We start from the raw sequence: 14,120 nt of genomic DNA on the forward strand, positions 1-14,120 counted from the left end.
GCATATTTGGACCCGAACTATCACTGTCTACCGTTATGTAGTATTGCAGGTTAGTTCATGTTGTTTAAAAACCTGTCTGAATACATACCATTTACTAAACATTCATGGCCATGTATTTGATAGATTCCTCTGAAGCAGTCTGCAGAGCATAGCATGAAGCATTGTGTTGGGTGCTTCTGAAACAAAATGCCAGCATCCCAATTAATTTGTAAATGGAAAATATCTGCCTGTGATGAATTAACAAAGTGCTGCTTCTAAAGGCCAATTTATACTTCATACTGTAACTACCGCATGCTTGTTACACGCCTAAGTAGATCAGAGCAGATTGAATGACACAAGTAGTTTTCCCCTCCAATAAACACGTTTTTGTCTTTCAGATGCCACTATGAGGAATTTTTGCAAGGTTCTTAGTTTCTGGCTGCTGATCAAGGGTATCTTGGTTTTCTTATCTCTGAGAGACACTGATGGTATGAATAAACTTTTTCAAAACTCAAGTGAATATGGGCTTGGCTTTTGGGAAAGAGTCAAACATGCTTGCATCCATTCTTTACATCCCATATGAGGCTCTGAATGCCTGGTATTGCAGCTAGCACACAGCATTCTCACCAAGTGTAAATGAGTCCTCTTTAATGTGGATAAGGTCATAAAACTATGTTGTGCCATTATACTTCTGTCTTTACAAAAGCTCATTAATTAATACACTGTAAAGTTAAGTAGCTTCTACTGTAAATCAGGTAATTGAACTGCTGCATGGTTTTTTGTAGCTTAACAGACAGGGTCACAACAAACTACTCTGATTTTTTTTTTCCCTTTCCTTTCCTCCTTTTTCATTTTACATCTCTCACACCCTTGTAATAAGAGCTGATACTGATCACAAAGCTCATGAGTAGCAGCACCGTTACATAAACCTGCTGGATTATAGTAAGAGGTTTACCTTAGTTTCATTTTAACACCCTTTCTTGTATCTCATGCAGAATAGATGAGAACCATTTAGCCTCATTCTTGTAAGATGAGTAAGGTGGCTAAAGTATCTGCCTCCTCTTGGGATTTAAGTCTGACTTTGTTGTTGGCAAAGCAAAAAGCATTAATTGCATGACTGTTAGGTTACAGGCACATCCTATTTTTAATGTTGAAGTTGGCCAAGGCCGCAATGTGCAAGAAGCTTTATTGTGAGCATAAATAAGCTTTATTGTAAGGGCAGATGCAGATGCTCAGATAGGATTGTTTTTATAAATCTAAAGAGCTTCAAGACAGGAAGGAGTCTGTGGGCTTTGCTCTGGCTGGATGTTGTGGAAGTTTTTTGGAAGCCATAGAAGAGTCCAGCCCAAACCAGCAGGGTGAAATGCAGCTGTTATGCAGTGGTTTGATCAGAACTTGAGAAGTTCTGTTAATGGCACTTCAGATATGTTCAAGTTATCTTGAATTATTAAAAAACTGTTTCTCATGAATTCAGGAATGTCTCCCTTGAAAGACAAAAGGAGGTATGTGTGGGGAATTGTTAGGCAATGTAGTTTGTTACAACAGTTGGTAGACCTCGGGGAGGGCCTGGAGTAGGCTGGGGACTGAATAGCCATAGAGGCTAGATCCCACCCTTGTTTCCAGACTTTTCCACCGTGGGTCACATTGGGGGCACAGCAGAGGGGGGAACCTTGTACTGGGGCTTGAACTCAGCCTACTCTGCTGAGAACTTTCAGCTGTGAGGCTACTGGCTCTGGGCAGGTACTTAATTCATTTGGCAGTTTGCCACCTTTATGAAAGCTGTGTCTCTTTGACCTGAAGGTGGAACCTGGGATGAGGTTTTGCTTGGAAATGCTGCTGGTAAACAGCCTTTTGATAACACACATCTCTGAGGGGATCACTCTCCAGTAAGGCAATCAGTCTGTCACTTTCAGCAATGTCTTAAATTGGAGGCTGGGGCTGGTGATGAGTTAATGGGGAAGGGAGCCTAAAATAATGGTGTAAGTTTGCTGCCCATTGTAGACATCTGGGTCTCTGCCAGCCCTGATGCAGTGGTTTTAAATGTCCCCATTCATGGAATCACACCTGTTTATGCTTAAGTGCCAAAAAATGAATATTTTAGCAATTAAGGAATTCACTCAATTATGAAAGGAATGTGCCTAGAAATGTTCCTTCATGGCATAATTGAAGAGATTTTGGAGATGTGTGCTGCCTTTTAAAAATGAATACTCACATCATTCTTATTCTTTCTTCAGTTGGAGCCATATGTATGATGGTTTTTTAAAGATTTTTTTTTGTTTTGAAGTTTAATGGTTCTGCTAATACATAGGCACCAGTTGTCAGTTAATTCAGAACAGCAGACTGCTGGTGAAAGACAGCCTCCTCAGAACAGGTTTAAGAATATCCACCTGATTTTGTTCAAGGGACTTGTACACATTAGACAGGGTTAGAAGAGTTCTTATGTTAATGAAGTCCTCCTACACTGTCCAAGAGGAAGAAGGGATGCCATATCTCATAATGGGCAAAAGCCTTCTGCTATTTGCTAGCTTTCTTTAAATCTGTAGTCAATTGGGAAGATATAAAATTAAACTGTCATTTGAAGTGGGAGTGGAAGAGAAGTACTCAGATCATGTACCTTACCTCTGCAAAAAATAGGTGGTAAATAAGAAGAACCCCTGTCACTTCCTTGCCCCTGCTTTCTTTTTTTGGTCTTTAATTTTTAAAGCATGGTTTTGGAGACCTGATTTGTGATGTTTCATCCCATGGGGAGATCAGGGATATGATGTTGCTGACTTCCTGTCTGTGGTTGACAGCTTTCTACTCCCTTGATCTAATTTCTTCTGTGTGTAGTAAAAAGCACTTCTCTGCATATGCTTTTTTGTGTACTGGGAGGCAACAGCAGTCAGTACCTCACATTTATTTGCATCATTGATGGCCATGGCTTGCTTCGGCTTACGTTAGCTTCCATTTACAAGGAGTCCTGGACTTGAAGATGGACTTATTGATGATTTTACAAGTAACTGGTATTAAACTAATGCTGTTGTAGTGAGAAAAGCCTGTTTCGTCCTACAGGTAAGATGCAGAACTTAAACTACAAGGATTTTCCTGTTAGGCTCTGAAATGTTGAACTTTTCAGAGACCAAAGTTTGAATCTGAAATAAAGAAGCAGAATAGGAATGATGAAGAAAGGTCTGTTGAGTCTGAATGACATCACTTTCATAAAAGTGTTGACAATGACAGAATTTATTAAATTAACTTTGAATTTGAATATTAACTCTTGTCCTTTAAAAAGATTAAGATCTTTTCATCAGCAGATTGGAAAAGATTATGGAATAAACATAGCTTAATTAGAAAGAAGCCCTAAGATGGTTAACTGGAATTATTAGGGAGTCAGAGTTTTCAATAACAGGAGACACTGAAAAGATAAGTGTTTAGATTAATGAGGGAAAAATGACATGGGATGTAGTAGAGAATTATAAAATAATGAATTATGGGATGAGTATGAATGCCAGAACAGAGGACAGAGCTGGAAGGCTTTTTTTTTTTAAACATAATGGAACCTATGGAACTCACTGCTGTAAGATATTGAGGCTAAGTTCTCAGCAGAGTTTAAGAAGGATTAGCTGTTGATGGAGATGGAACAATGTATTCATTGCTATAGAAGATAAGATAAATGCCCTGTAATTAAAAAGATTCTTATGCTAAAAGGCATAAACAGACTGTTCCAAAGCATCTGATACTCTGCTGCCCAGCAGGATAGGCCTATCTGCTTGGGCACATGCCATTCTCTTGCCCCTCATATTTTCTGTGTTCTCGCACATGCTAGTGGGAGAATTGGTAAGGTTGTTTTGGAACTTTAAAAAGAAAGTCCAATATAGTTATTATATTCAGAGCCAGCTATTAATGTCTTGTTTTCTGCCTGGATTGTACACTATTGTGTGTGTTGACTTGGTCTCTGTATGTACACTGCCAAGCCCAAGACGACTCTGACTTCCAGGGCTTCTCAGAAACAAATAAATAGACTTTCTAGATTTTTGTTCTTGAAGGTGAAGATATCAGTGGTGAATTGCATTCTAACATAATCTTTAGAGGACTTTTTTCAGATTTAGCATAGTTCATGATATTGTTTGTAAAGTGAAAACAAAACCCCAAAAGATGAATGTGCTAGTGAAAATGTTTTATTTAAAAGTTAAATGTAGGTAGCAGGATTTCTGTTTTCTATAATGTTACATTTTTCTGTCACTTTGGAAACTCAGGCATTCTTTCTGCTCAGTGTGAGGGCACTTGAGGGACAGCTGGTATGACGGTGTGACATAATCACAATATCTTAGCTTTGGGACCCCATACTGCATGTTGACCCTCATCTTCCATGTCTCCTGTGCATATCAAGTCATCATCTGCATCTTATCACAGAGGTTTGTGGTCCCTGACATGGTTTACAATTAATTCCTTTGTACATTTTGAGACAGAATCTCATTTTATCTCTGGTGTGAAATCCTAAATGAGAAATCCTTGCCACATATGCATTGTTGGCAGTAAATGATTTTTAAAGGAAATCCCAGGGATCAAATGATCTAGAATGTTTGGCACAGTCAAAAGTCTTACAACAGGGTCTTATTTTCTTGATCATCCCTCCAGTGAGGGCCCCATGTAAGAAGGATAAACTGTTCTTATTGGTATAGGTAAGTATAGACTAGAAAGTGTTAGTTCAGACCATTCAGAAAGATTTTACCTCTTTGCCTTGGGGACACAAGGGGTGTTACTGTGTTGCCGATGAGGTAACTGCAAGCTGTTATGCTACTGCCCTTGTGTCAGAGGAAACAGATTAATTCATTTCCTCTCCAGTAACAATTTCAAGAAAGATAATTTATCAGGGTGAAGTAAGGACTGAGGAAGGTGGGTGTTGGACTGAAGTAGCTAAACACTCAATTGCTGTGTCTGGAAGAACAGATCCTTTCCCCATAGATCTTAAACTCAGTGTCTTCTCAGGGGTGCTCCTTCATATGGTTCCTGTATCCGGGAGTGCTGTCCTGCTCCTTTTTCTCTGCCAGGCCTCCTTTTCTTCAGCCATGCCAATGCTAGGTGGAGCCCCAGAACATGGAACCCAACCTCTAAGAACCCATCTGAGTGTCTGTTTTCCTTCCAACTGATGCTGTACGCACACTTACCTGTCCCAGGTCCTTTTACCTGGCCTCTGGATGTAGTTTTTTTTTCTGCAGGTGGAACTGAGAGTCAGGTGACTCCTGTTGGACGCTCTTGGTTCTGCTACAGGGTGAAGAGAGAAGGGCATGAGCTCTGTCCTCTCACGAAACATTGAAAGAGAGTCATTTACTGTTCAGATCACAGGTACTGGCTGTGAGTAAGTCTGTTTCTTAATGAATCCAGTCTCCCACTCTGTCGTCTGTCTGTCCATCAAGCACCCAAGGAAGTGGTGGTTTTCTGAAGGTATTAGAAATAGATGCTGTTTATGCTAGTAGGGAAACTAAGTATGCATTTCACTCTTCTTTAAACACTTGATAGTGATTCTTTTTAGCATTTATAACAAACAAGCTGTTCATATATGCTCTAAATAATGCAGGAAGCTATTTGATCAGTGATCAGAGACTCCAAAACTGAAGTTACAGCAGTTCTGTCTGTTTCTAATGGAAGAGTCTTCCTATTGGAAAATTGTGTGTCAGAGGTAAAATATGGCTTGGGATATGTGGTTCTGAAAAACACAGGCAGGTTTCAAAACTTGTCTACCATACAAAGTTGTCCTTGAAGCCTACCTTGTTTCTGTCCAGTCTTGTGATGGGCAGAATGCTTTGGATTTACAGCATACAAGCTAGGAGTTTGGAAGGCCCCAGGATGTGGCATACAACCCTCAGAGCATCCAGGTTTTTGGGTATAAATCCTGCAGCCTTGGGAGCCCTGGGAACTCCAGGTATTCTGGCTTGCTGGAGTCTGTAACCTCTTTATTGTGGAACCAGGACCATGGAAGTCCTGAGAACTCCTTGTTTTTGTTTCTCATGTGATACTAGTTTCTGTTTGATTTGGGTTTTTTTTACATTCTTTTTCCCTTTAAGCTTATTCCTGAATGAATTGTGTGCTTTTTTTAATCTGAGCTTTCATCTGATACAACCATATGCGAAAGTCTTAAGCTATTCTTTCCAACTCTTGTTCCGTATCTCCTTATGGCCTTCTAGGATTCGGAGTAGCGACTGGAAAGATGTAGTCACTGAGTTTATACTCTGCAATCTCAGTTGTTTGTCTACCTAGTGTACCCTGAGGAAGGCTTGTACAATTCGGTTCTTGGCTAATATAATTCAAAAGAAAAGAATTAATTTAGGAACTGTATCCCTCCAACACTGGATAGTGTATGCATTTGTTTATCTCTCTGCAGGGCTCAGTATCGTTCTGAACTCATGTGGCAGGGTTACTAAAACTCATGATTTCTAAAAATAATTAATTTGAGAATGGTGCAATGGTTAGTATACTAGCTGAGGCCATGTGAGGTGCAGCTTCAGTTCGCTTCTCTGCCAGCAATTTCCTGTTCGTCCTCAGCAAATATCTTGGTCCTCAAGTTCTTCATATTTAAAATGGTGACAGTAGCACTATGCTACATAATAGAAATTGCAAGGTAAAATATATAATAAGTTGTAAAGTGGCTCGTATATTGTGGTGACTGGAGTTTTTCTTTTACCTTTTTAAAGACACTTAGAGTTTCATATTTTCATTTCAGGAATCATGGGAGACCATAACAAAAGTTTAAGATATTTTTGCTCAGCCTTCAGTGTTTGTTCCTGTTTTTGCTTATTGTAGTCCCTCTCCCTCTCACGGGATCAGCAAGATCATTTCAGGGGAAAGCCTTGTAAAATGGATTTGGAACTTTTACAAGGGGAAAAATAAGCATAATTTTAATATATTGGTGAAATACATTTTATATCTGCATTATATCTTCATAAATACATGGTTATAAATATGTGTATAAACTTGGTCAGCTGTTGCTCAGTTTTGCAGTGTGGTTTGATATGCTAGTTGTGCAAAAACAGCTGAAGAGGGCAGAAACAGACAGAGGGGTTCAGGAGCACTGTAGCTGGCCGTAATTGGCACTGAAGTTCTGGTGAGATAAAACTGAGGGCTGAGAAAAAATATTAAATATTTTGTGACTTCCAATAAAAACTGAAGTTGTTGGGATCTGTATTTTGAGGACTATGGTGGACTGTTCCCAGGAGGGAACCAAGTAGATCAGTTTCAGTAGGGGAACCAGCCTATGTTGTTTGGATGTTATTAGTAATACCCTTATTTTCCATTTTTCTGCTACACCTATTGTGACATCCATTTTCATACCTAGTATCTGAAAGTAGCCTAAATTCTTACCCTTAATGCTTGGCTGAGCCATTTAGATGCGATGGGCTGGTGTTTGTTGCCTTGTCCCAGGCATTTGTGTGGGGGACTGAAATTATTTTCTTGTTGTGCAGACATCTCTCACCAACAAAGTTCTGTGATTCAGTAATCAAAGATTAATGAAGTACAGAGTTAGCTTTTGAATGTATTTCATGCCCTAATTATTTAGCAGAGGTGAGATCTATACTGAAGCAAAATGTGTTCGTTCCCATGCTGAGGTTACACTGTCAAGTGGGAGCACTGTGAGGTGCTGTTGAATGGCCTTGCACCTACCACTGAAGTCTCAATCAGAGGTAAAGTTAAGTGCAATGGCTAGTCAAAGCACAGCTGGATGAACTGGTTACAGCTTTTTCACTGCTTATTTTTTCACCAAATAAGAAGTTCTATGTGATTTATTAACTGAGCTACATAAATACTGAGTGAGAGTTCCAGCAGGAGGAAGTGGCATCTAATCTGTAAAGCTGCTCTGTGGCCACAAATTCAAGTGGCAGAAGGTTACTGAAGCTTGTAAAGTCTCTCTGGTGGCAACAGAGGGTATATGTTTCCTTTTTACACAGTGGGAGGGGAGGCTGATCTGGAACTGTGTTTGCCCTAGTGGTTGTTGCTCAGGCTTGGATTTTGAAGCTGGCTATTAGCTATACATGCGTCTTCAGTTGTTTGTTCTAAAGTATAAACTGTGATGTAGACCAGTCACGGAGAACTCTTAATGGAAGATACATTGCAGGTAAAGGTAAAGGAAACTATTATTTTGTAGTATTTGAAGGCAAAAATAGAAAACTGGAAAACTTCAATAGGGTCTAATAATGAAAACTTGGAGGGAGAGTTGTGTTGCTTGTTTTTTTAACCACCAATAGAAATGTGTCCACTATTTACAAACTCTAACAGGATTTGTGGAGATTTTTTGTTTATTACAAAATATTCTTTCAGTTTTTTAACCTTGAGGAGAGCAGATTAATTATTATTGTCATGTAACTTCATGTGGGAAGCTAGGGCAAATAGTTATATTGCATTAGTCTTCACAATTGCACAGCATTTTTTTTTTCTGAAGCTAGTTTACGTCAGTATAAATTTCATGGCAAACCAATGGGTGTGACAGGAAAAATGCTTTAAAATACTTGTGCAGTCACATAATTTTTTTGGCCAAAAGCTCAGTTTTGTGTGACAAGTAAAAACCACTGAAAGTATCTAGCTGCAGCGTAGGATTGCAATGGCACAACTTTACACTGCTAGTAAGTGAATTTTCAAACAGAAGAGTTTTTTCAGACTTCTGCAACCATACTCAGACATTTGCCTTTGCTGCACTGAAACTTGTGTTTCAGTGCAGCATCCTACAGGCTCTGGTGTCCAAGGCAGGTATCTGGCTGTGGCCTACTAGTCTCTTCCATGTTTTTTTTTCTAAGAAAGTTGGTTCTTGATGACTGCTCATGTTGAAGTTTGTATGTGTACCATAGATGTGTACAGGAGTGCCCCACTCTACTTTGGTCACTGCTAAATTATCGTTTTTTACTTGGGTGTTTTGTGTGTAGCCTTTTCACTATCGTATGCACTACTGAGTGGTTGCAGTAGATGCACTTGAGTCACCTTTCTTTTGGATGCTTTTGATGCAGGTAGTTCTGAAATGACTGTTGAAAAGCAAAGTGAATAAACACTGTTGATATAGGCTTGGCTCTGCCCATTGTTAGAATTTTATTCTAGAGCAGAAGCGATGGGAGAAAGATATTATACCTATAAACACTGTGTATTTCATGGCATAAAGTACTTTATGGTGGAGGGATCTTTTCTCAGAAAAACCCTGTCAAGAAAGGTACCGCACTGCTTTAGGGTGTTGATTCTGATGTTGTTACATAAAAATTGCAGAATTTTAACGGGCTTTTGGGCATAGATATCAAAGATTGAATAAATGTTATATCATCTTCTCTCAAAGATACCTGATTAAATAACAGTTTATTATAACGTGCATGTGAAAGGTCAATTGAAAATTGTGTAGAATTTTTGTTCTTCCTGGTAGCTGTGTTTCTTTCATAGTGGCCTCCTAATATGGTTTATTTCTTTTAAAAAAGAAAAGAATAACCTGCATTTTAAATCTGCTGTATCACTTTGCACCATCAGTGCGCTGCTTTTATGCTTATAACAAAATGATGAATTTGGAAGCAGCAGGCGTGACCTGAAGTATTTATCTTCCTCCCCGCCAGGCATTTGCACACATACGCACAGACACACGTGCACAGTCATGTCCTTTCTGTTTCAGAGTCCTAGCAGGCATGTTGTGCTATCTGGAATGTGGCATTTGGGTCAGTGTTTCTACTTCATAGACTACCTGTGATGTAAGATGGGTTATTGCCATACACAAGAACAATCTCCGACATACTAGATAAATAGAGTGTCATTAGCTACAGGTTCAGATATCCTTACATTTAAAGAGTTTTAAGAATTGAATGATGATCCCGTAACAAGCAGCAGCACTGCTTTTCTGGTTATGGTTAATTATATCACAGGTGATGGCGTCACATTATGTGCATGTATAACTGAGACATGTGCCTATTCAGTGTATGCTGGGTGCTAGTCTATTCCAGTTCCTTGTTCCATGGCATTTGTTTAAGCCAGAAAAAAAATGTCACTGTTAATTTAATGAGCAGGGAGAGGTTAGCACCTGTCTATCTAATCCATGCTTTTCCAGTATTTTAATGCATTAAAGGAGTATCACTACCTCACAGTTCTAGCTCATAAACAGCTAAACAGTACTTGACATTTAAAGAGATTTTCTGTTGTGCACTTGTATAGTCAGGAGTAATTCTAATCCTATTAAAGATATTATGTCATGGAGGCGTGTCCTGGGGGAGAAGGCTTCTGCTAACTGGCCCGATGTAAAGCAGAGGGGAGGGGCAAGCAGGAGGGTGGATTTATTACTCGATAGTTAGGTCAGGGATTTCTGTGGGAAATGCCCAGTGGTTGCAGTTGCTGATGATTTCACGGCAACAGCAGTGAAAGAGAGTGCGCTCCGATAGCTGGTTACTGAATGAGATACTGCAGATGGGTGGAAAGAAAAAAGACAGTGTGTGAGAGAGTCGAAGAGACACGGAGAGGGAAGCCGAGGGCAAGGAAAGTGCTCCGGCTCGAGGAGAGTCTCCCAGGTGTACTGCAGAAGCTTTTCGGAAATGGATGCAGGGATCATCTGCTGCCTATAGACTAGAGAGCTGTAGACTAGGAGCAGAGAGAAAGAGCTTATGGCTCTTTTGAATAAAAATCGAAGTTCTGCATAACTGATTCATCAAGATAAATCATGAGTATGCTCTTGCATGGGATATTAATGTATAAATCCATGCCACAGATAGACAAGTACAGCCTACATTGCTATAAAAAATAAAAGCAGCAACAATACAGTGAATAAATTTTGCAGTGATTTTTGCAGTGATTTAGGTACGAAGAAAAAGAGAAGCAAAACACAGACAGCTCTTATTGCACTGTGTCATTTGCAAGGCACTGCACTTAATGCTGAGAGATGCTATACATTAAATCTGACAGCTGTGAAAAGAGAGATCATGGAGAAGTCAAGTAGTGAGGATTCTTCAATTCACCGGAGTCCATCTTTGGATAGCAAAGACTCAGATTTTGCTAAACCTTCTACCTCAGGGAGGCAATTTGGTCGAGGTTTTACTGCTGGAGCTTTCTATGGTACAACTGGATCACGCGCACAGAGCCACGCTGGGGTCGGAACCAGGACCGGCGTTGGGACTGGGACTGGCGTAAAAAGTGACAAATACAGTGCACCCAAAGGCAGCAAATATGTGGTCTTTTACCTGGATCTATCCTTTGTTTTCCTTTTAGAATTTAAGAAGTGCAACATGGCAAGAGGCTGCCTGTGTTGTTTGAAATACATGATGTTCCTTTTCAATTTAATATTTTGGGTGAGTATTGTCTTTTCAGTTACCTTCATTCATTAGTGTATCCTTGTACTGCTGCATTATGTGTACAGTGCATCTTTGAAGCAGTACAATAAGTTCTCCTCTCCCCTCCCTCTCTCTCATACCTGATTGGAATATTTTCAGTGTTAAACTTGTGTCTGTTGGGAAAATGTACATGCTTTCTGTGTCTTTATTACCACCTGGTTACTGCAGTTCGGCTATAAATTCCTCAAACTTGCTGTTCAAATATGTATTTTGAACTGGGTTATCTAAGCAAGGGCAGAATTGTTGCCCTTTAAGGAAGAGCAGAATTATTGTAGCATCAAAATCCTGCAGTGGTAGGATTTTTGCATTCTGTTGCAATACCTTGTGTGACGTTAAACTGCAGGTTCATTTAAATTTGAAGTACCTTCTCATTGTCATCATAAATCTCATTTGCTCTTTGTAAACATCATTTGACAGACTGCTTTTTCATTTGAAAGAAGTTCGGTCCCATTTCTCCAATTAAAAACAATAAATCACATGTTCTAACCTCTTAAGGTATCAGCATAAATGTGAAATGCCTGGAAGGCTGAATTAATCTGGATTCAGTTTCAGCTGCAGTTGTCCACATTGGCGTGTGAAGTTGGAGACTTGCACTTGTTTCTGAGGTATCAACATTTATTTTCCTCTATCAGCCAAGAGGCCTGAGGAGTTGTAACAATGCCTCAGCAAGCAAGTTAAAAGCATAATGGCTACTTTGAACAAAGTATTGTCACATACAAGAGAAAGAAGAAAAGTTGTCATCTGGCAACTAGTCATACTTGAGTGAACAGTATTGTTGAGGAAATCACAGGCTAATTGAAATACTGAGTATGCATGAATATAGCCCCATATGAAATGGTTTGCTTAGTTTGAAATCAAAGGGCACTGCTTTCCTCATGGTTGCAAAGCTTGGGCACATGAACAAAATAATTCTTGGTTTTAATCCAGAAATATACACTATGCTTCAAAAATAAATGAAAAAAATATCCCTGGATTTATTTTGGAAAAAGGGGCATTAGCAGTCTAGTTCAGATAGTTACCTCTGTTGTTGAGATATCATTGTTCAAATTAGGAGTCTTACTAGCAGCTTCTCTGTTTATCTTGACCCACTTACTGAAATAACCTTTAAGAGCAAGAGTTAATGGGAGATTTCGTACAGTGTTGAACCACGCATGCAATGTGAGCTTTTATCAGTAATAGACTGAAGTGCTACGATCACTTAACTTGTGAGAGTCTTACTTAAGTAGAAAGGTAGAACTGGTCATTGAAGAACATCTGATCGATGCTTATTTGTGATTTTAAAAAATTTTTTTCCTTTTCTGTACACAAACCCTACCAGAAAGTTGCTCTAACTTTTTCTGGAATAAATCACTTTGAACACACAAGATTATATCAAACTGGCTATTTGACCCAATGGCGCATGACTTTGACACCTTGGTAGTATTTTTTCATATGCTATATGTTGCGATTAGTTTTCAAACAGCTTTCTTCTGATATCATTACTCATGTCCTGCAATCAGTCATTAGGTATCTCTTACTCCTCACTTCCCTAGATGCATTATCTTTCTTTGCTATTGTCTCCTTCTCAAACAACAGTTTTCTTGACTCTGCATCAGACTTTCAGAGTCCATTTTTCCATTCCTTGAACTTGCAAAAATATTTCAGACCTCATTTGCATGCTTATCTTTGCCTGCTCAGCTCCCACTGGACCTTTATAAAAACACATTTCTTCTCAGTTTAAAACCAGGCTACCATCTGGAACAGTTCTCTAGTACCCTGTGCTTCTTCAACTCTTACCTCTTAATCCCCTTCATATCCTCCCCACCACGTCTTTTGTTGTGAGGCTTATACCACTTTTCTTTCTGTTATTGAACTTTGTCACCACATCTCTGTTTAATATTCAAAAAATGCTTTTTGTATGAACCAGCCTATACAGAATGAAAACGATACACACTGGAATGTTGAATCTGAGAAATTATAGAAAAATGCTAAATGCAAGATGCCAGGTACTTTTCAAAGTAGTTTACAACAGAAATTTGATCCACCAGCCTGGTTTAAATTGTTCAGAAGTCCCCCTTTCTTCACATTACCTGGCTTACACTCAATTTTGCAAGTCAGTCTTGATGTTCCTGTGCATCCTTCCAGAGGACTGTAGTCTTGCTAGATTCTTATTTTTTTTAAGCAGGCTTTTTTATTGTCTTGAACCATTCAAAGGAATAACATTATAATCTCTTTTATCTCATGGAAACCTGAGCTAGAACGAAGCATACAACAGGCAGGTGTTCTGTAGTTTGCTGCTGCTGGCTTCATACCTGGAATCTTTGTTAGTTCTACTATGACTGTTTGACAGCTTTTGGATGATGTTTGGCTCCATATGTGCTCCTTGCTGAAACTGCACGCTTGCATTACCTCTCGCTCCTGCCCTGAACTCTCCTGCAAGTCCAGCCCTGGGCTCCCTACACATCTCTGCCAGTGCTCTCCACTCCTACACTATCCTGAAGCACTCCCTGCTATTTCATTCCTGTCTTTCTTAACCCGTTTTTCCACTCCTAGGCTTGCCTGTTCTTATTGCTTCCTTCTGAATTTCTGTTAAGAAACCCAAGTCCAAAAACATGAAGTTGTGACCTGCTCTTGAGCAGTGACTATGTAATGCAAAGTGATTTACTTTTAAAAAGAGAAGACTCATTTTAAAGCATGCAGTTTTCTGAACCTGTAATTCAAAGCAGAATGAGACTCCTGGTCTTCAGAGGCGAGGAGACCACTGCCACACTGTTATCTTCTGACAAAGGCAAGAAGCATTTTGGTTTGGTTTGTGGTTTTTTTTTCCATACAGGAATTGATTTAGGCAAC

The 14,120-nt window shown here is 39.4% G+C and overlaps 1 protein-coding gene and 1 long non-coding RNA gene across 6 annotated transcripts in view; one reads left to right on the forward strand and one right to left on the reverse strand.

Moving 5' to 3' along the window:
- TSPAN9 (tetraspanin 9) overlaps positions 1-14,120 on the forward strand; it is a 198,584-nt gene that overhangs the window by 77,353 nt on the left and 107,111 nt on the right. For 4 of the 5 annotated variants that reach the window (XM_064463421.1, XM_064463399.1, XM_064463415.1 and 1 more), the window contains one exon: positions 11,170-11,249. In XM_064463421.1, coding sequence (XP_064319491.1) covers positions 11,187-11,249 — 63 coding nt within the window. In that variant the 5' untranslated portion in view covers positions 11,170-11,186. Of the gene's footprint in view, positions 1-10,868; positions 11,250-14,120 lie in introns of those variants that run through there. The other variant, XM_064463390.1, reaches the window with a different exon arrangement.
- The window catches only part of LOC135315399 (uncharacterized), a 37,289-nt gene that overhangs the window by 19,286 nt on the left and 3,883 nt on the right, over positions 1-14,120 (reverse strand). Inside the window, exon 2 of the long non-coding RNA XR_010374863.1 lies at positions 5,127-5,223. This is a non-coding gene — a long non-coding RNA (uncharacterized LOC135315399). The remainder of the gene's footprint in view (positions 1-5,126; positions 5,224-14,120) is intronic.

The sequence above is a fragment of the Phalacrocorax carbo genome, chromosome 1, assembly GCF_963921805.1.
Source record: "Phalacrocorax carbo chromosome 1, bPhaCar2.1, whole genome shotgun sequence".
Taxonomy (NCBI): Eukaryota; Metazoa; Chordata; class Aves; order Suliformes; family Phalacrocoracidae; genus Phalacrocorax; species Phalacrocorax carbo.